The 22,722-nt window shown below is 42.5% G+C and overlaps 2 protein-coding genes across 2 annotated transcripts in view; both read left to right on the top strand.

Annotated features, from left to right (window-relative positions):
- Nucleotides 1-7,437, top strand: part of ank3a (ankyrin 3a) — an 86,511-nt gene extending 79,074 nt beyond the window's left edge. The window contains exons 39-45 of the mRNA XM_076075821.1: nt 1-1,447; nt 1,749-1,911; nt 2,233-2,310; nt 2,648-2,731; nt 2,872-2,985; nt 4,106-4,197; nt 5,392-7,437. Coding sequence (XP_075931936.1) covers nt 1-1,447; nt 1,749-1,911; nt 2,233-2,310; nt 2,648-2,731; nt 2,872-2,985; nt 4,106-4,177 — 1,958 coding nt within the window. The 3' untranslated portion in view covers nt 4,178-4,197; nt 5,392-7,437. The remainder of the gene's footprint in view (nt 1,448-1,748; nt 1,912-2,232; nt 2,311-2,647; nt 2,732-2,871; nt 2,986-4,105; nt 4,198-5,391) is intronic.
- An 882-nt stretch (nt 7,438-8,319) lies between these two features.
- Nucleotides 8,320-21,088, top strand: LOC142931748 (coiled-coil domain-containing protein 6-like). Its single transcript, XM_076075822.1, has 9 exons — nt 8,320-8,618; nt 9,716-9,865; nt 11,654-11,782; nt 12,278-12,381; nt 12,999-13,159; nt 14,806-14,962; nt 15,968-16,068; nt 16,996-17,117; nt 18,837-21,088. Exons 1-9 carry the CDS (start codon nt 8,364-8,366, stop codon nt 19,029-19,031), a joined length of 1,374 nt encoding a protein of 457 aa, XP_075931937.1. The 5' UTR covers nt 8,320-8,363; the 3' UTR covers nt 19,032-21,088.
- Nucleotides 21,089-22,722: the final 1,634 nt, after the last annotated feature.

Below are 22,722 nucleotides of genomic sequence, written 5' to 3' on the forward strand. Positions count from 1 at the left end.
ATTATCAGAGCATTCTAGCGGAGCTGCAGTCCCCCGCCGCACTGCACTCTAACCCCAACTTCTTGGAGCCCGAACTCCCCGTCACCCCCAACCCTTCCCTTGCCCACGACCAGCACCACCATTACCCAGAACCAGACACCCCTTTGCTGGCTGAGTCCCAGCCTCAGCCCCTGCCCTGGAGCCCGGAGATAGAGCCAGGTAGCAGAGAGCCGGACGGCCCCCCTAGGAGCCCCCCCAGACCCTGTGAGCTGGCCCTGTCTGTCCCAGTCTTTGTACTCCCTGATCCTGTTCCTCCCAAGGTCATAAAGCCCCACATCGCTCTGAACGACCAGCTGCTTTTGAGCGAGGAGGAGGACAGGTCTTTTCAAGAAATGGAGCTTAGCCACAAGCCCAAGTCACACTCCCTCCCTGCGATGTGTGAGTTAGACATCGACATGGCTTACTCCACATCTTCCCCTTCATTCTCATCAGTATCATCAATAACCCCTTCATCGCCCGACAGAGCACAAATGGGACATGGCGGAGTGCAGATGAGTTCCCCCAATGTATCCCAGGAGGATTTATGTTTTAAACGTTGTGAAAAGGAAGTGACAGAGGAAATGGAGAAGGTTGTTGAGATGGTTGCAACAGAATTAGCGAAGGGAAATGGATTTGTGGAAAAGTGGGTAGAGCAGGACTTGATTAAAAATGTGGAAAGAAAATGTGAGATGATAACAAAAGATAGGTCTACACTGGCAGAGGAGAATAACATTTTGAAGGAACAGAAGGAGGGTTTTGCAGAGGAAGAGAAAGATGTGATGAATGATGGGAATAAGGGGGCAGCCTGCGAGGTGGAGGCGGCGCAGAATCTGTCAGAGGAGCAGCATAATATTATAGAAACTGGGCATGAAGTGGAAAAAGGTTGTACCACAATAGAGGCAGAGGCTGTCAAAGAGGGTATAAATGAAACCGCTGAGGTTCAAAAGGTTGATGGGGGCAGTGGGGAAAGGGTCTACCAGGATGACACAGATGGACAACTGCAGTTTAAAGATGAAGAAGGGTTGTGTGGCAGTGAAAGAGATATTTGTGGGACAAAAGAAGGGGACCAGGCAGCCCAGGAGCAAGCCGTTGCTCCCGTCTCCCCTCAGGACTGGGTTGAGGCTCTTGGGGAACGTCAGCCCAGTGAGTCTGAATCCAGTGAGGAAGAAGAGGAGGGAAACAGAGACAAAGAAATCACAGAAGAGGCCTCTCTGTTGGAGGAGGTGGAGAAAGAAGAAGACTCAGAGGAGAAGGAGGAGGACAGAGAGATGACCGAGGCCAGTGTTCAGGAGATTCTTGATCAGGTTGAACAGGCAGAAAAAGAAGTGTGTTCACTTTCAGGTTGGCACAGTGATTCATCCAGCGTCAATGTGGAACCACCAACGCCAGGCCGCAGTGTCAGCTCAGACCGGCTCGACAGGCGGGAAAGGTAAAAGTATTAAACAACTAGAGGCAAACAGAATCCCTCCCAGCCTGACAACAATTTTTTGTCAATTTGAATTTGAGATCTACTGCTTTTACTTGTGCATCTTTTACAGACATCTTCTCAGTCACAAAAAACATATTTTTTCACAATATTTCACTCAGTGTGAGCTGCATATCGCTTCACCGACGTGATAGAACAAGCAGATATAGAATAAATATACCGTGTGAAATTGTCTTGCATGTGAATAAAGTACTTAAACATGCTATCCTGCTACAATCCTAACTCTGCGCTTCTTCGCCAACAGCCAAGAGAACTCCAGTGACTCCATCACTTCCTCGTCTAGGGGCGAATCAGGGAGGTCCCGACAGAACGGCAACAACTCAAAGCACTCACCTCAGGACCGCTCATCGGGATCATCGAATGGCAGAAAGGAAGAGGGAGCACTCGTATCGGAGAAAAAAGTCCAGGTAATAAGAATTAACCAATTGAAAATACCCTAAACAATCATTATGACAGCGTCGAACATAGTTATCTGTAGCTGCCAAAGCACTATATTATATTGTTATTGCAGGAGACGCCTCTAAACCTGTGGTATGAGTTGCGCTGAGGAAACAAAAACGTCACTGTTTTATTCCAGGTTTCTCTTTTTTTCATACAGTCAACCGTGGAGTTGAAGTACATAAAGGACATCAACAAAAAAGTCTCAACTAACTAATTTCCTTGCTGCTTCCTCGTCTTGACTCCCTCCATGTGTTTGTGTAATGATCTTATAAACCCTTCCTCGGCAGCGGCTTAGTGTAGATTCCGGTTCAGAGGAAGAACAGACTGTAACCACCAGAATCTTCAGACGCCGTCTCATTTTAAAGGTATCCCGAAAGCCTGGAGCAGAAGCGGGGCTGAGCTTTGGTGTGGTTTGGTTTAGACCGCTCAGTCTGGTGTGCATTGTAGTGGTATTGTTTGGTTGTACTGATAGTTTATAGATGTTGTGATAGTCATGTTTGTGTACATGACTATTCAACCTGTCACAGCTCGTGGTGTTTAGATTGGCTGGTTGAAAACTAACGTAGTTCTCAGCTTCTTTCTGACACGGAGGTTGTCTCTTGAGGTGATGTTTCGGTGTGGTGATGGTGAAGGATTGTTTTATCACGTTTGAATCGGCCATTTCTGAGCTTTTATTCATGTGCTAACCACAAACGCTTGCAGGGAGAACAAGCAAAGAATGTCCCAGGCGAGTCTGTGACCGAGGAACACTATATGGACCACGATGGTAACCTCGTCAGTAGAAAAGTAACGTATAACTTATATCACTAATCCGTTTCTCATTCAGCTCTGAAAGAAACCATCACAGGGAGAGTTTGTTTTTATAAAAGCAGACTCCATCAGATCTTTTCTTTTTCTTTTTGTTGACATCCTTCTTGCACGGGCAGGTAATCAGGAAGGTTATTCGGCGGGTTTCTACTCCCACACCAGAAAACCAAGGAGGTGACAGGTGGGACCGAGACCTTCAGCACAGTCCCCCTCTGCAGGAAGAAGGGTCAGAGGTTGGCATGAAGGATACCCTTTAACTGTGTTCCTGGGTTCACGCTCTAATCTGGATGGGTTAGCTGGATGAGGAGTTAGGAGAACATAACCAGTGGAAGGTTAACAGATAATACAAAAGTTAGGCTTAACTTAAAGCTTCACTGGGCAAGACTAAATGTTAAAAAAATACAATTTAAACCGCCTAAACCACAAACTGGGGCTGTAACAGAAAAGAACAATTGGAAATATGTAATGAATCAGATAGAAATTGAGATAAAATGACACAAAAACATATTTTTTCACAATATTTCCCTCAATGTGAGCTGCATATAGCTTCACCGAAGTGCTGGAACAAGCAGATACAGAATACATGTACTGTGGGAAATTGTCTCGCATGTGAATAAAATACCTTTCTTAACTTTAAAGCTTCTTTAGGGGGGTTGTTAAAAGGGACATTTGGGTTAAAGAGGTTGAGAAAGAAATACTGTCTCTTAAAAAAGCACAGTGTCACTGCTGTTTGAGTGCAACTTTAAGTCGAACAATAAAGTCAAACAGAGGATCAGTTAGATGTGATCATGTTTTCCTCCAGCGGTGCAGGTGGAATTTTAATTAACACAGGATTAACTGGTTCAGGATAACTGTTCTCATGATCTCTCTTCTGAGCAAAAAAATGTAAATGCAGCCATTTGAAGTGCATTCTTGCATGTTGTGTTTTGACACTGTGTGTGGTGTCCATTGTGTTTGCATTACAAAGTGGATGCTGCCTCTGCTTCTGACTGTGGTTTTAATGGTGTTTTAAAGTGTTTAGCCGATTAGTCAACAATATGACTAATGAGTGCCGTGACTCTGCTGTGAAAATACTATCTGCCTCTTTTGTTTCTAACTCTTTCCACAATAATATATAACCTGTCTTCCTCCAGATCAATCTGGTTGCTGTGTGGTTTGGGTCCTGATAATATTCCTAACAATTAAGCTACTACCAACAAGTTTCGGATTGCTTTTCCTACAGTGTGTGGAGTTTTGCTTTCTCCTTTGTCTCAGTTTTGTGTTCCAGGTTTGTGTGTTGGGTTGCTTTCCTCCTATCGGATGATAAGAATGCCACGTCTCAACTATATTTCTGCGTGTGTTTGTGTTTTCTAGCAGGGAGAAGGGTCAAGGAATAGCAGACGAAAGGATGACAGAAGATCAGGGGACAAAAAGCTACACTCATAGGGATGGTTGTGCTCTACCAGGTACAGTGCCGTAACACAATCAGGCCGTTGCTTCCAATTATGCCCCGTGGCCACTCGCGGTATTGCATCGAAAAATCTATTTTTATTATGAATATTTTATGAGGTTTTAAATTTGTTAAACCTTCCTTAAGCCGAGAAAAGCAATTTAAACATCTGTGACGTCATTACAATGTAACAGAGCAACAGTTTGCGTGCGGGGCCCGGCAGGAGAAACACTACTGAGCATATTCAGTGGACCGCACACCCCCGGAAGTAAAACCTGGAAGCTAGAAAACTTTTGTAGGCGCTATCTTGAGGTCCGGTATCCAGTACTTATAATATGTCCATGATGTTAACCAATCAAGTTAATGCGTTAATTAGCTGTAGAGATGCTGGTAGTTGTATTTTCTTTACTTTGGACAGAGCCAAGCTAGCTGTTTCCCTGTGCCTCCAGTCTTTATGCTTTGCTAATCACCTCCTGGCAGCAGCTCTGTACCTGATCACAGACTTGAGAGTGATATTGATCTTAACAAAGCCAAATGTCAAACTATCCCTTTAATTTACCCCTCCCCAGATAGTGGTTCTGTCTCACTGTCCGACAGACTCAAAAGGAAAAAGGCTGACTGATGTCTGAGCCTGGTTATCCCCTGGCAACATTTCTGCTCTCCGTGTTCACTGAGTGTGTGTGAACAGGGAACAGGCTGACGGGCGGTACACACCTCAGCATTATATTGCCCCACTGATACCCTCCATGCCTGTTTTTGTCCGCTAAATCCCCAACTCACAACAGCATTGTAGCATCCAAAAAGAGTTTGTTATCCCACTGGCCAGACTGTTAATCCCTACTGCTGTTCACCCGTGTGTTGTGTTTGCAGTGAATCATTCCATCTGTACAAAACTGACTCAGAAATAATATGGCACTACTGTGACACCTGGAAAAGGGTTTCTTTGGTAACTGAGGTCACTATACCAACCCACGGACCATCAGGTCTTGTTAACATGTTGTCATTCAAAGGATTAGAAGATGTAGAAAAAATGAGAGAAAGGTTACACCCTTTGAATTGAATTTAATATGTACAATAAGATAATATTTCATTTAAAAACAATGTACAATTGTAGATATTAGGAAATGTATGGCATTCAGCATCACTACTGGCAATTGTAATCTATAAATAGTGTGCTCCAATATGTGATGTACTATCTTGTGTGTTACAGAGGTACAGGAACAGAGTCAGATGTTTCCTGGGAATAAGAGTTCAGAGGGCTAGAGAGCTTCAGTGTGACGACTTCAGGGTCCAGTCTGCAACTATCTGCTTCAAACAAACGTTTTTTCACGTGAGAGGAGTTGACCCTTCTGTCTTACGCATGAGCATGAGAAACTCACTTCCTGTCAATGATAGGACCGAGAGCTTCCGGCCTTCTGACTGTGGTGGACCCCGTGGACGATGATTCTGCTTCCTGTTTTGTGTGAAACGATACGTGCCATCGGTCCACTGGTGTTGTCAGAGCTTTGTTTGAGGAGCGTCATTTGTTGTGAAAGCGATAAAAGACTCCATTACTGACGACCACGCAGGTGTAACTGTGACCAAAGATGGCACAAGAGCTCAATCCACGAGGTGGGTGGAAAGAATGAAGTAGACACAAAAACACAAACAAACAAAAAATCTAATGGAACACTTCTGATCCAACTTCAACACTCGCCTTATAGTTTTTTCTTGAAAACCATTGTTGTCAGGATGTAAATTGTTTTGGGATTTTTTTTTCTTCCTTTTTAAAACTTATACTAACACAAAAGCTGTTTTCTGTATATAAAATTACAATGTGTAAAGTTCTTAATAAAGCGTACGCTAGTGGTTGAGGACGCAGTGAGGAGAGTAACCTTTTCAAGTGCTTTCAAAACTTATCGAAACGGTTCCACTTTTAAAGATTTGAGTGTAACTTCACAGGTTCTTGTATAATTAACTATTAGAGCAGGTATAATGTTTGTACATGAAACAAAAAAAAGCTAGTTTGATTTTAACAAAGGAAATTTCCAGAAAATCTAATTTCATTAATTCCCAAAGTGGGAATGGATCTAATCCTACAAAATGCAGCCTTTCAGAGTACTCATATTTTCATGCATGCTGTTCACATTATTTTAAGTACAACTTTTACAAGTTTGCAAACACTGTATTCAAATGACAAATAAACCCCTTTATCTGTGTACACATATAGCCCTAACATTTGTCACCGATTTTATACTTTAAAGTGGAAAAACACTACCATTAAAACCTTTATCATGTTGGGATGAGGATGAAAAAAGAGTTTGATAGCTTCTTGAGGGCGTGATGTCTTGTCTGTCTGTGTAAAACCGGAGGGCAGCTTCTGCTACAAGAACGAAGTAATCGGAATGTACTGCTAGTAGGCTGGCTCGCTGTAAAATTATAACTGTATTGTGCGTATTGGCTATAAGATGTAGGAGTCTCTGTACACTGTTAGACTGTTTGTAATCATTTTAGCAGTGTGTCAATTTGGTTTTCTAACGGCTGCTGTGGCATTAAAGGAAAACGGGGGCATTTCATTTTAGATTTTTTTTTGGTGACGTATTTCCTTAATTTAAAACCTACTCACATTAAGGACACATAAAGACATTATTTGATTGTAGCTCTGAATAGCATATTCTATGACAAAAACACTGAATGGTCAAAAACATTGATTTAAGCATTAAATAAATTGTGTTTAACTCTGAAACCGTGTGATCTCTTTAGGCTTGAGAGTCTGTATATGCAGTGTCGAAAATTTTTACTTTACATTAGGAATTAACTTTGTATTGGTTTTCATTAGATGCCCATGTAGTTCAAGTGTGGTGTTCTACTGATGCAATGGCTCAGTATGCTGATGTCTATGCTGTGGACATGAAAATCATGTGACTTTTTTTGGGGTGGGGGGGGGGGGGGGGGGGTATTATAAAGGAAGTCAGGTAGGGTGCTGTACCACATCCCCTTATACTACTGTGTCAATCAGGGGGTAGACGATCCTTTGATATGGTTGAACTGTCAATTTTGTTTGATATGTGTTTTCACCTGAGCAGATTTTTTGATGTACAATTCTTACTAACAAGAGTGAAGCCATTGAAATGTAACTATTCTAGCACTTTGGTTATTCAAGGTCTTTTAGAGGCTATAGCAGCAATGATGCCACCACAAATGTTTCAGACGTCTTTAAAAAAAATAAAAAATCCTAAAAATAAAAAAATAAAAATGCATTGATTTCGCAATACAATTGTTTCTCTTGTCTTGTCTTTGTGTCCTTGAACATATTTTTTATTATGTAAGTGATGAGACACTGCCCTTCAATTAGAGTTATGTGCTGCCTCCAAGTCCCCACCAAAGTGTCCTTCAGCAAAAAATCTCCAGGGCTGCTTGTTTCTATGTTTGGACCATATTGTTGGGGCCAGGAAACAAGAGTTTCCCCATGAGGATATTGCTAATTTGTGTTGAATAAGTAATTAATGGACTGCATTTACAAAGCCAGAGGACACTTTGTCATGTGGACAGGGGGAGTCTGGGATTGAACCACCAACCCTGATTAGAGGATAACCTCTAACCCCTGAGCCTCAGACGCCCCACAATAAATAATAAAAAGTAAACATTATTTCAAAGCAGTCCAACCAAGTCTTGCCTCTCACATGTATGATTTATTAATATTTCATATCCCACTTTAAATGTATGTTTTATGCAGATGATGTATAATTTGTTGTTACTAAAGGACAAGAAAATATTTATACTAGTGGTACTGTCTAGTCTTTTCTTAGAGGTGGAACACAGTAGAGAAATGCTCTTCCACTTACTGATTATTTATTCTACATAGCAAATCTTCCCACAGTATGATCAGTCCCATATTTTCACCTCTTTGTGGCGCTTTGAATAAACACAAATGCATTTAGGAATAACCACCTTTTAAATTAAACGAGTAGACAAGACAGGGCACAGTTAAATGCTCTTGTCGTTCAGCTCAAAATGCATTAAAGGTTCCAGTGTCATGTGTCGTGGATGCATCGCGCGGTACTGGAGACATCCTGGTGGTGGCGCTATGCCGACAAGCGAGCGCAAGGTCACACGGTGTACCATTCTGCTGTCTGCGCTCCACAAACGCTGCAGCTTGCCTCCGTCCTCCTCCCCACACACACTCCACACTGTCGCACAACCATGGCCGACAGCGCAAGCGAGAGCGACACCGACGGAGCGGGCAGCAGCTCGGCCACCCCGATGTCCGCCTCCGCTTCAAATTCGGGGAAACCGAGCGTAGTCATTTCACAGTTTCGCCTGGAGGAACTGACGAACCGCCTGGCCTCCTTACAGCAAGAGAATAAAGTTCTTAAAATTGAGCTGGAGACGTTCAAACTCAAGTGCAAAGCCCTGCAGGAGGAGAATCGGGACCTCCGCAAAGCTAGCGTCACCATTGTGAGTAACGTTAGCTAGCTTAGCTACATGCTAACCACTTATTATATTACATTTGTCAGCAAGTTGGCGATAGCTAATGCTGTTTGATTACCGTTAAATAGCCAGTGTTGGCATATTTGAAGTGTTACGTGGACATGTTATCTGTATTTTATCACAACACTCTGGTATTTTGCTAGCTCAACTGACATTAGCTAACGCTAGTTTGGTATGTTGCTAATGTAGCCAGTGGGGCTAACGTTGCTAGGTGGTTGGACAGCTACAGCCAGCTAGTTTGATTTGTTTTGTTTTGGTTGCTAATTATTTGCTAACGTTAGCTCAACGGGTAGCGTTACGTTGAACTGCGGCAAAATGAGGTGGGCACCTCACGATGCAAGTTACCAACGGATGTTAGCAATTTGGTCATCTGATAACTCACTGCTAGACATTGTCACCACGTTATGCCAGGACGAGGATACGGTAACTGGGGGGAAATGAATAGCCTCGCAGCATTGGCATGGACCTATGCGTCATGGTTTATCAGTCACAGCTTCATAAAATGTGTAACCGATCTGTTGGATAGATGGGGAAGTATGTAGGCCAAACTTAGCGGGCTAGCTAAATGCCAGTCTCATATGTTGACAAGTCAGCCACAGTGCACCCTCTGTAAACGTGTGAGGCTCAGATAGCAGTTTGCTTTCTGTTGTCCCCCTCATTGTTCTTCAACAACTGACAAATTCTACCGGCTTGCAAAACAGTATTTTAGCGTTGAGGTCGGTGGAGAACGGGGATGGATGATATGAGACTGGTACCAACAAGGACAGACGTATCATCACACTGTAATGCTAGCCGTTGTAGCTGTCCCACACGTTTCCTCAGTGTTTCACTCTTCCCCTCACTGTCAGTACTGCAACACCCATTGAGTCATTAGGGGAAATCTCTGCTTCCTCTTTGGCTGGGAGATTTCACTGCAGTAGATTTAGTTTGATTGGTGCGTACGTTTGCAGCACGGTTAGTGGTCGCTGGTCAATTTAATCAGGATAAAAATGTGGTGTGCCCGATCTCAGAAGAGTGTACGTCACTGATGTTGCCACTGTCTCTCATTTGTTTCTGTCCTGCAGCAAGCAAGAGCGGAGCAAGAGGAGGAATTTATCAGCAACACCTTGTTCAAGAAGATCCAGGCCCTCCAGAAGGAGAAGGAGACTTTGGCAGTCAACTATGAGAAGGAGGAGGAATTTCTCACCAATGAACTGTCAAGGAAACTCATGAATGTGAGTGATGGGGGGGGGGGGGTATACGCTGGTTGAAGTTGTTTGTACCAGGCACCATGGTGAATAACATCAGTTAGATTTTTCACCCTGGTTGATGTACAGATAATGCAAATGGCTGCAGTATTGTTGTCGTGTACAGCTTGAGCTTACAGGGTTGGGTGTCTATGCACCCAACCTCAAGTATGAGTGCACAGCAGCTATTGCATTACCATCAAATGTATTGGTACTTTCCTGAAGCCTGGAAAGGCTCAAGATGACTTCACTGTGGCTGCTAGCTATTCTAAATTACTCTCAAATGACTTGCCTCCCTTTATGCCGGTTATTTGGTTGTCTGTTTTCCACATCTTAGTTTCCCAACTGCAGAGTGGCACAGCACGTACACGCATGCGCTCACACTTTCAATGGCTGGCTGTAGGCTGACTAATGGTTTGTTGATTTGCAAAGAAGTGGGAGTCTGGAAAGGGGATACATGAAATGCCTCGGCAGCCCCTGTTTAAGGTCATACAGATGGACTTGTTTGGGTTTTTGCTTCTCACTCAACATGAAATGAAACAGACCTGTCTCTGTCCGTCGACTTGGTGCTGACAAATGGCCCAAAGTCTGTGTGTCTGTACACATGTATATATTCTATAAACTAAAATGTTATATTCTTGTGACGACTGAGGGAGAGTTGAGCAAATGTGGTTGTTTATTTTATAGGGCGTAAAATGCTCCGGTGCAGAAGCACTTTTGAAAACATGTTTTTTTTCTGACTTGTGTTTTCCCCACCGTTACTTTTCATGATGGACTTTTTACTTTAGTTGTCTAAACTAGAGCAGCCAAATGATACAAGTACATCAGCAGGTATTTGATGTCCTGTCAGCACAGTTTATGAGCGATACTGTGTCCCCCTTTCTTAAATCCTGCAATGTGCCAATTTAGATCTGTCCTTTTAGAGGCACTATTATGTACATTATGCACACATGAGCACAGTGCCACCATTCATGTATTATTTACAAACGAACAGAAGAACCCAAGTGAGATAAAATATCTCTGCTCGGTGTCCATAGACTGAAACTAACAGACTCGGGCGTAGTTGCCACTCACAGCACAGCACAGTTGGGTGGAAGCCTGTTGTAGCTGGCAGTTGTTTTTGGCTAAATGGAGACAAATTATCAAAACAATACCTGACATTGTTGGTGTGTTAATTGGAAGAAAAATGACCGCACTGGGTGTGGCAAAACTTGGTGGCTTGTTGTTTCAGCCAGGACTCGACTCCGTATGAATGCAGCCATTGTTGGTTTATACAAACTGCCCTGCTTTGTTTCTGTTTCTGTTAGTAGCATGATGGAAATGGTTATGTTGCCCTCTCCGGTCTTTTCCTATGAATGGATTTGCATCCTATTCCCTGTACTGAGTAATCGCTTATATAATTCATCACACAGCCATCCCAGTTTGAATCAGTGCTGAGCCGCACCCTGTCTTTGTATTGGTGGACTGCCAACGGCGGTTACTTTCTTTTGCCAAATCATTATTTTATGCCGTTTACTCCTCTGGGAAGTTTCACCGTGCATCTGATAGAATGGTAACATTGGCTTCCTGTTTTGCTAAACTCTGAATGTGTAAGCTAAATGTGATGACCTGTGTCGGTTCACTGTGGTCATTGAATAGTTTTTACGTGACTCACCGTGCGCCTCTTGTGCCGTTTCTCCTCTCTCCTTCTTTCTCATCTCTCTCTCTCCTTTCATCCGCCTCCTCTTCTTTTCCTCTGTTCATCCGCCGTCTTTCCCTTTTTTTTTCCATCCTTAGCTCCAGCATGAGAAGGCCGAGTTGGAGCAGCACTTGGAGCAAGAGCAGGAGTTCCAGGTCAACAAGCTCATGAAAAAGATCAAAAAGATGGAGAATGAAACCATCTCAAAGCAGCTAACCCTGGAACAGGTATGCTAATTGGGCCAGATCAAGAACGTTTCATTACATCCCTGAACATGTCTGTCCAGTTGTGGTGTTGTGAGACACCAACAGTTCACCATCCTTAATTCGTCCCACAGAATTTTAGCTGGAAAGAACATTTTGGTCTGTGAGTGAAACCTGTGTGTGCTGAAGCCAAGGCATGTGTTTCCATGTTGTGATGACAGGATCTTTCTAGAGATGCATTGTTGTTGCTGCTCACTCATGAATGTATATGTCAGAGTGATGCTTGATGTTACTGTACATTTAGTTAAACTAATGTTTACCAAGAATGTCACTTAACCTCACCACACAAACACTAATAGCTTTAGGAGCATAGAGACTGTAGCTCTGTGAAAGAGAAGCTTATCTTTCACAGAGACCTTGGGTTTCGCATTACAGTGTCGTTGTGTGCAGTTTTGTGGATTCTTTTCAACGTCAAGTTTTTTTCTACCTCTGAACGTCGCGCTTCCTTTTGTTTTCCAGTTGAGGCGGGAGAAGATCGATCTTGAGAACACATTAGAGCAGGAACAAGAAGCCCTGGTCAACAGACTGTGGAAACGGATGGACAAACTGGAGGCCGAGAAAAGGTGCGGAATGATCATATCATATGTCCACCACGATGGACATTTAAACATCCGCCTGGATTCAAAGCTTGTTTTCAGCAACATCTTGTGGATCCTCTGTTCATCAACTAATCTATACATGTAGACGTAGTTTCAGCACCAAGTGAAAAGTATGAAACCTGATGGGTTAGCTGTGACGTATATGTGTAAAACTACTTATATTACACTGTAATTACTAAACCTTTTAATTGTGCCATCACCTCACATTTAACAGGTTTTAATACAGTGATTGGAGTGTATTGCTTATTTTGTTTGCTCTTGATATATTTGTAAGCGTAATATAAAATGTAGCAGTTCATTAATAGCGCCTTGTTTTTTTGAACATGGTGAAACACACAATGATATTTTTAATAAATGTTTTTTGCGATCTTTTTTTGTCTGACAGACGCACAAAATGCCTGCTTGTCATCAAAAACAGAAAGTTTCTCAGCTTCACTTCAAAGTAAAATGACCAATAATCCGCTAACTGTAGGCTGATTGATTTCCTCCTGAAAGGCCAGATTTTGTATGTAATTATCTGCCCATCATCTCTGTTGATACATTTTAGTAACGATGTTCTTTCTTTTGTTTTTCCGAACTAGAATCCTTCAAGAGAAGTTGGACCAGCCGGTCTCAGCTCCTCCCTCCCCAAGAGATGTTTCAATGGAGATAGACTCGCCAGAGAACATGATGCGGCATATCCGTTTCCTGAAGAGCGAGGTGGAGAGGCTGAAGAAAAGCTTGCGCACCACCGAGCTGCAACGTAAGTGGCCTCTCAACTTGTCACACGATCTAAAGGGAGTGTGGGCTCAGTGGGGGCAGATGTGCCTTCAAGTGTTGATTAAGGATGTGATTAGTAAAACGGATCCTCTGATGAGCTACAGTATGAGGGGCAAACTCACCCAACACCCAGACACGGCTTGTTTTCCATAGACCGGAAAGAAACCGGATACTCTCTGGTGTTGTCTGACATGCTTTACATCTTTGTTACCTGCTTGTTATTCACCGGTCACATTACACCTGGTGATACTTAACGTATACGAAGAAGTGGGAATGCACAGTGATGCACAACAAGCATCTATGAAAGTCAATGTTAGTCATAAAGCATTTCCCCCCTTCCTTCACTAAAAGCCCGTCTATTAAATATACAACATGAGGACCGACTGACACTAACACAGCAAGCTAGACCCCCAGTCCAGATCTAGTGTATACTATATATATATATATATATATATATATATATATATATATATATATATATAATACATTAATACTGCATGGAAATGCAAGCGGGTACCATTTAAGAAGTGTCCTTGGTGCATTTGAGGACGCCTCTGAGGACTGTTGCAATATTTTCTTTTTATCTGGCAATGGCAGTTAATCGAACGTTATTTGGGAATAGACTAAAACATACAATATACTATGTTGTTTTATAAACTCATGCACCAGTAAGGAGTTTTCAGAACAGTCACAACTGTATTTTATCTCGCCGATAAGATAATTGGACCATAAAGAGACTGTGATTGATAGCCAACCGTATAGATGATTCCAGACTCTTAAAGTAGACTTCCATACCTTTTTCAAATAGAAAAAGAAAATCAATCTAAAGTCTATAGATGGTGTTCAGATTAAAGCTTTGTTGTTGTGTGAAGTGATAAAAACCATCTGTTCGGGTTATTTTTTGATTTGGTCTCTGAAACCCTGTAGCACCGTCTACTTGCACACACACACACACACACACACACACACACACACACACACACACACACACACACACACACACACAATAATGCTTTACTATCTCCTGCCAGTATCTTTTTTTTAAATTATTAGTCAGCCACACCTGCTGCAGTAAACTCCTACCGTCACTTAATTTTATTCGTGGAATCAGCAAAAGTTATTTTGTCAAACACTTGTTTGTTGTTCAGATAATCAGCAGTGGTGATTCAGCTCAATTATATCTTAGAGAAATGACTTAAAAAGTCTGATCACATGCCTTGAGGTTTCTCTCAGCAGTATTCTGACTATGCTTTCTTTCTGCCACTAGAGGGCGCTGTCTGTCCAACCTTTATTCTACTTTCTGAGACACTGAGTCAACTGCCAGTACTGCTACTGTAAATATGACGCTGCTCACCTTTTCAGGAACTCTAATCTTCAGTGACCCACTCTCTTTATTTTGTGAAGGAGAATTTTGAAAACAAAGTGGTTTGCCTTTTAAGCTCTTTGAAGGGGATTTCATTATCTCTGCACAGATTTTAGACAATGGCCTTTTTAATTGGGTTATTGTGCAATTTTGACATGAAACGCACGGATGCTGTTGTCCTTTATGTTGACGTTTAGTGGAGAGGATGTGATCCTGACAACATCTCAACTGATGTAATTTGTTCTGCGTGTGTGTTCCCCCCCCAGACACAGAGAAGCGAGCGCAGTACATCGAGGAGGAGCGACACATGCGGGAGGAGAACATCCGGCTGCAGAGGAAGCTTCAGAGAGAGATGGAGCGCAGGGAGGCGCTGTGCAGACAACTGTCAGAGAGCGAATCCAGTCTGGAGATGGACGATGAGAGGTAGAGAATTATCAAACGGGTCACAATACCAAAATCACATGTGTTAGAAAATCAAGTGACGTTGTTGAGAGACTTGGCGTGGTTTGTGTACTGGAGAGGCATTTGGCTCCATTGGCCACTTGCTAAATCCTGCCGCACAGTTTCCATTCAGGCCACAGACGCCAAGATTGCGTAAGACGCCAATATTGATACAGTGAGACATCAAAATAATTAGCCGTTGCCTGGTTTTACGTTGCCAGATCTGTGTTTGCTTAATGTAATTGGAAAAAGAGCCGAACTATCGGGACCATTTGAGCCAAAGACTGCCTTCTCTCTATCAGCGAACAGAGTATTTGGACTCTTATGTGGGATCCCTTTTCCTACTGGCAGCCGTTCCCCTTAAAGCTCAGGCACCCAAGGGATCCCCAGATGGTTCCCCGGTCCGTTGTGACATTGAATATGAGTTTGTAGTGATGGCTCTTCAGGTTTCACACACAGTCACAATCGCACTGCTCCATCTCCGTTCGTATGAGATCATCTCATCGTTATCTTTTTTTTTTTTTTTTTTTTTTGATTGTGTGTTGCACTCACTTTATTGCTTGTTATGTCAGCGTTCATTTTATTTTTGTCTGTGATGCTTTTTTGTTGTTTGTGCTCCTGCTTTTTTTTTATGTACCTTTTTGTCATTTTGTAGCTAAAAGGTGCTATAATGTACATTATATATTTTTTCCAATCCTAATCATATTAACAGAATAATGTCGATGAAGTTGTACTTGAAATGACATGTGCATAAACCTTCTGAAAGGTCGTACAACTGGCTTTGTACATAAACGATGAAATCAACTTGCAGCTTTCTCCAGCACTGGCAAGAGGGCGTGAAACATACAAAAGCACCAGTATGGTCCTTGAATAACAAAAGATTATATTTCAGAAAAGAACCAAAGATATCAAAACACATTCCTGCACACACAGAGGGTTCACATCGACATCTATTGTATGTTCGTTGACCGGTCATGTCGCCCTCAGGTACTTCAACGAGATGTCTGCACAGGGCTTGCGGGCGAGGACTGTGTCGAGCCCCATCCCCTACAGCCCCTCCCCCAGCTCCAGCCGGCCCATCTCTCCTGGTAAGTACATCTAAGATGTCGGGGAAATCGATAAATAAATATATAAATGAATACAACTTGTTTCCTGAGAACAAGCTTTATCTTTGTAACAAAGATTAACAATGAAATCCATCATCTATCGTGTCAAATGTGGAACAAACAATCATTGATAAGTTTAAGTCTTTTAAAGGTCAGTGAAACCATAAATGCATTCTCTCTACAGGTGACTGTAAAATAATAATGTTTGCGCCGTATTCTCCGTCCAATCGAATGACCCGCTCGCTCGCTTCCTTAATACTGACGGTACCTGCTGCCTTTGTTTCTGAGGACATCAGCAGGATCATAAAAAGTCATCCTGCTTGCATAACAAATGCTTTACTACCAAATTCATTTATCTAATCAAGATTCACAGGAGAAGGTGGTTGTGTAGCAACAATCTTGTATTTAATATCTTTAACATTAATAAAGCAGAAAACAACTATCATCTATGTAAAGCTATAATGGAGTAAAGTCTACCTGAGAATAGAAAGACGTCTCTCTCCCTCTGTGTGTGGCGTTATCTTAGCTGTTCCTTTTATTTTGTTGACGTAGCCGGGCCATCCTCTTGGTGCATGTTCCTGCATGTCGGTGTAGCTCACTGGACGCTGCTCTGTCCCGCTCTCATACAGCAGTCGCAGCTGAATGTCATGTCGCCAACAATCCTGCTCTGTGTGATTCAGAGGGATATCCGTTTACGGCCTAAATGTTTACACAATGATAAAACAGAGAGCAGGTGCTAGAGCGCTCTAGAGAAACCACCTATCACTCCTGATATCTGGTGTAAAGTAGAGACAGAGCAGTACTTCAGGCTCAGCAACCAAGAGTTGTATTTATAGTTCAATACAAAGAAAGCACATACAGTATGTGCAACTTTCTCTTTATGTGTCTGCCTTCCTGTCTGTGTCACAGGTCTGTCGTATGGCAGCCACACAGTTGGCTTCACTCCTCCAGCTACACTGTCCAGAGCGGCCATCTCCCACTACAACACCCCCGCCCTGCACGTCCACGGGAGCTCCTCTCATGCCGTAGCCGTAAGTAACATCCACCCACGCCTCCTAAACGACATGTCGGGAGTTTGCAACCCAGGGCTCAAACATTTATTCCAGGAAGTTAAGAAATCCAATGAAAAGTTTATGGGTGTGAAGATTTGCAGATCTTAAACTGGCTTGGCCATCACACAGATATTGTTGCTACGGCATTCAAAATATCCCTCTTACATTGATCCAAGGAGAACATATCAAAGCGCCATAAATGTCAAGGTCCAGTCGGCTGTGCATTTATCTTTTCAATAACACGGCAATAACTGAATCAACACACCTCATCTGAGTTTGTTACATTCTTTGTTCCCCCAGCCTACCGATGTGTTTTAGTTTCAGTTATGAATAACATCGACTGTGTCAATTAAGGTCAGCATGACTTAAAGTACGTCTTTATTATCTCATTCATATCTTACTCGTAATGTTTCTTAAACTATTGCTGTTAGTTTAGAGGTCCTTGAGCCTGCAGCAATAACTGGCCTCCCAAAATATAACGCAGCATGCAACAACACTTAAAGGAGCCAGCTCTTGTGCTGTTAGTCTGAGGGCTGTCTGTTGGTTTAAATATTCAATTTATTTACAGCTGTACTGTTCAGGGGTCAGTGCGTAGGATCCACACTAACTGTTTGCCTACGTCCAAAGGAGGAAATGCACGTACGCCAAAAAAATATTCAGATTTATAAAACCTTGCATACGTCTGCCAGTGAGCTATTTCCTTTTATAAATCCCAAATCTACCTGTAAATGTGCACAGCCTCACATCCCGCCCTCTACACGCCCACATTCAACCATGAACGGTCAATGCAAAGCACCGTATGAGCGTTGATGCATATAAATGAGCTGCTGATCACTGTGGGTCTTTACTGTGAAGCACGGAGACGACCGAGAGGAAGAACTCGTTCCATCCTAATTCTTCCATTTACGCAGTCTTAACGGTGTCAGAGTATCTATCATGCAATATCGTACTTGGTGATATAAACGTGCATTCTCTCTCCTGACCAGCAGGGGGCGGCTCCTCTGGTTGCTAATATGAGTTTGACTGTATGGAAGTCCGTGAGAAAGGGACTCTACTTCTCACTTGATTTATTCCCTCAGTTGTAAATGTTTATGGTCTCAATCGCTAGTTTCAAGTCTTCTTCAATACAGCACGATGTTCTTTCCTTCTATACTTCAACCTTTCTTCCCACTGTTCTGTTGTAAACCCCCATCTCTTGTGTTCTCCCTCTGTGGTATTTTACATCCCTTCATGTTCTCTTGATCTGTGTGGATGGTACAGTCCGCATCTCTGCCATCACCACTCAGACCACCCAGGAGTTAAACAAGGAAATAACTCAGAACCTCAGTCAGATTCATTTTACTCTGCCTCTACTACACTTTGCCTCTAACTGCTTATTAGTTTTTATCATCATTGATAATATTCCTCTCAATATGACGTTATTAATTGTCTATTTTAGTTCCTATTGGGCCCTGGTGTTAGTATTACGCCTTATACATTTTAGATTTTTAGTCTAATGTTTCTATTTTAGTTGCACTCTGATTGCTTTTCTACTTTGCACTGGTGTCAGTATTACTGCTTTTACAATTATAAATTATTACTCTGTAGTTTATATGTTTATATTTGTATTTTATTGTTTTAATCTTTGATCAAACTAGTTCGTTATAAAAGATGAGGCCTATTTATTAATTTCTTTATTTCTTCTCTTTCTCAAAACAGAGGCCCTCGCCACGAAGAAGCACCAGTCCTGACAAATTCAAACGTCCAACGCCCCCGCCCTCCCCCAACACACACTCAGGGGCCCAGCAGGCTCCGCCTCCGCTCCCCCCACCAGCTCAGCCCATGGTGCAGTCCATGTCCTCCCCGGCAGCTATGTCGCAGCACGCGGCACAGCAGCCTCCCTCCCAGCCTTAACGTACCACGCCGTCTCTTGTCTTTTAAGCGTGAGCGCGCCCGCTGATTGCCACGACGCTACCGCAAACAGCCGCTTCCATCATTACCAGCTCCGGAAGTCAAGTTTCTTACTCTTTACCAACTCCACAAAAGAAGCAGCTTCAAATGTCTTAGAGGGGAAAAGAAACAAGACTGGCGGCTCACCCTCAGTGAAGCCGGCCGTCTGCCAAATCAACCCCAACTATTAAAAGGAATGGATGGACTGAAAAATAATCACTTCTGGGGATTTGTAGGCCAATTATCTGTTCCACAGTCCGTCTTGTACATGATGTTTTTTTGTTTTCTTTGCCTGGGACATTAGCTGGTTGAAAATTGATGTTGTGGCGCTTCTGAGATAGCACAAACCGCACATAAAGTATGTTTCATGGTGGTGTTTTCCGATAGGTTGGATGTTTGAATCAACGTATTGATTGATGTATGGCTAGAGAAGTGGATGAACTGATGGATGTGGTTGATTCTTTTAATGCCTATAATATGACACTCGATTGCAGTAATGTACTCCACTCCAGCCCCTCTCCCCCCCCCCCCCATCCCCCTTTTTGTCTCTCTGCAACAGTGTCAACAAGTCACCCCGACCCCGAGCTTAACGCAGCTTCGACTAGGTTAACGAGAGGCGTCATAGAAACCTCGCTTGGACTTTCTCCATTAGAGGGCATTGATGAAACCGAGCTCGTGCCAGTTATTTAGTTTCTGAAAGCATTTCAGGCTCTGCTGCTCTTCAGTTATAGTGAAAAGGAAAATAAAGGATGGACACAGGTACATAAACCACAGATAAATGTCGCCTTATGAGGTGTTTAAAAATGTAGTCTGAGGTGTTACAACTTAGTCATGTTCTCTCTCTCTCTCTCTCTCTCTCTCTGTCTCTCTCTCTCTGTCTCTCTCTGTCTCTGTCTCTCTCTCTCTCTCTCTCTGTGGTGTATTTCTGAAAGCTTCTATCATCCATGTGGATATTCCTCATCAGAAAAAGAAAAAACAAAAAAAAACATAATGCTCTTTACACTAAATATACATTCTGCTAAAACATTCTAAGTGAATGGTACTGGTGAACTAAATTTCTATGTATGATTAAAGCTCTTGAGATGACGACCTCTGTTCGTACCTGTCGGTTCTATGGATAACACATTTGCTACTTATTTGTTTTGTGAGCATAAGAGTGAAACATTGATAATCAAGCTTTGTAGACTTCACAACTGCTGAAATGACCCTGTTCTCTATGATCTTAACAGGTGCACTGATTCTGAATTAGATTGATCTTTTAATGTGTTTAGCTTCACTGGAATGTTTCCTTCATGAGGTCCCACCAAACTCCAAAACGTCCATGTTTTATCGTCGTCTTACTACCATACGTTATGACCTGAAATAATAGACTGCCATAGTTCTTATTGCATAAGTAATCCCCTGGCTTTTCTCCCAGGGCAGCCATGAGGTTGACATTGATCTTTTGGGAATTATGAAAATTTGGTTTAGACACTCATGGTCCCCAGAGGATGAATTGTAATAACTTTGATCCCCTGACATTTCATCTATAGCACCTTCATCAGGTCAGATATTCTTCTTGTCTGAAACTTTAGTTAATGACCGTGTACTTGCAAGAGTAACGACATTCCCGTCAGCCTCGCTGACGAGCTTAAGGCTGCAGCCAGAGTTTGGGACTGACCAGCAGTACTTTTGGCGTTTTGGGATTTTGAGTCCCTTGTTCTTTAGTGTTTAACTAAATCTAGAAAAATAACTATTAATACTCAAATTACTAATTTTCTTCAAGAGCAAACCAAAACTAAATTGTTTTAAAAACCACTCAAGGTGGGGTATTAAAGTTATGTAGTGCAGTAAAAGACGACAGATACGACTGGACGTTACTGTTTGGAGGTAAGAAGCTTTTGTGTTTCTGCTTTGGCCAAATCTAAATGCTACTAAGTAGTGTACACACACTACTTAGTCGCATTGAATGTGTGTACACTACCTTCCCACATATTAACTTGTGTCTGTATATAATGAATAAATACAGAAAGTGTATTTCACTCTGCATTAAGGCCAACTATGTGGAGTACGTCAGCACAGACGCCATGCTTCATATCTTTGGTTAGTTCAATCTTTTCTGATAAATCTGTTGCTCCTCGTGTGTTAGATACAGTTTTGTCAAACATAACATAACATTGACATTTTTTTCTAAATCACTGGGCATGCTGAACAAAAACCTACCTGTCACCCATCATATGTTCTGTAAATCAATTCAGTATTTTTTTATTTCCGTCTTGGCCGATGAAGACAACCACACCCGTACCAACGCCGCTTCTGGTGGTTATCTAATGTAACAAGGCTGTATCATGTGATGAGCCTCTTGCACTCGGCAGCTCCATTGTGTGTGTGTGTGCGTGTGCGTGTGCGTGTGTGTGTGTGTGTGTGTGTGTGTGTGTTCCATCTCCTAGTCGACATGGTTTTAGCCGGTTCTAACTGGCTGAAGAGCGGAGTAGTGTTTTCCATATCAATCATTCCAGGATCATTTAACATGGTAAACTCTTTGTAATGTGGGTGCAACAACCTGTGGTGGGAGGAGAACGGGGCAAAGATGACACTTTATAGCTTCCATCAGGTAACTGTAGCGCATTCACACATACGGTCGGTTCAAACTCACCAGAATGAAAATATACACCCCATCGTAAGAGTGACGCGAGTATATCTTTGTCCAAAGACTTGCTGAGCGTTCTGATACGACTGAAGTGTAGCCTGTGTTTTCCTACCACGTTGTGGTGCGCTCTCTCGCTGCTGAAGCCGGCAACCTGAACTAATCCAAGCAGGAATCTGGACTGGAGGCTCAGGGTGGCCTTGCTGGGTGCTAACGGGGCCTTTGACCTCTGCGGCTTTATGGAGCTGGGCGGCCGAAATCAAGAGATATTTATCCAGACTGCAGGGTGGCTCTGTATGTTTACACCTGCCAAACCTCTTACGGAAAAGAACAGCAGGCTGCTGCTTCTAAGGTGTCAAAAAAAGTGCTGGGGCAATGTCAGAATACCAGGTTAGCTTATGAAAAACTGCCAAGAAAAGTGGGTTTATGTGGGTTGATTTATGGGCTGTGGATGAGTAACGTGAGCTCTGCAGCGAGGGCAGAAGTAATGTCTTTAATAAGATGATTTTTGACATTTGCTCATTGATTTATCCGATTGACAATACTGCAGCTAATATCACATTATAAGAGGCAGGAAGCAATGTTCAGTAATGTCACTGTTTTAATGTCAGTTATCACAGGAAAGAAAACCCCAAACATGTAACAGTAGAATATGGTATTTAGGAAATATAACGTCCACTGATGGTTAAAACTATAAACTAGCACAAAAATAACAATTACAAACTAAAAGCAACATTTGCATTTTGGAACATAAAAGGCCAACTTAACTACTCAGTCCAGCTCTAAGCATTAGTGGAAATGTGGGCCTTCGCGACAATACATTTTGATATGGCACATTATACATGAAACAAAACCAAGACTTTGTTCCAGGGAGAAGTATTATCAGGAATACCGAACAGCTGGTACCGCCGCACATGCTTTTAGGCAAAGTTTCTCCATAGGTTTAGAACATTGTGTTAGTATTGGATTTTCCAAGAGGACCACAAAACGTCCAGAGTCAATGCCAATTTCTATTGCTTTTATTGTGTA

This window comes from Anarhichas minor, unplaced genomic scaffold (assembly GCF_050575085.1).
Source record: "Anarhichas minor isolate MPS153535 unplaced genomic scaffold, ASM5057508v1 ptg000054l, whole genome shotgun sequence".
Lineage (NCBI taxonomy): Eukaryota > Metazoa > Chordata > Actinopteri > Perciformes > Anarhichadidae > Anarhichas > Anarhichas minor.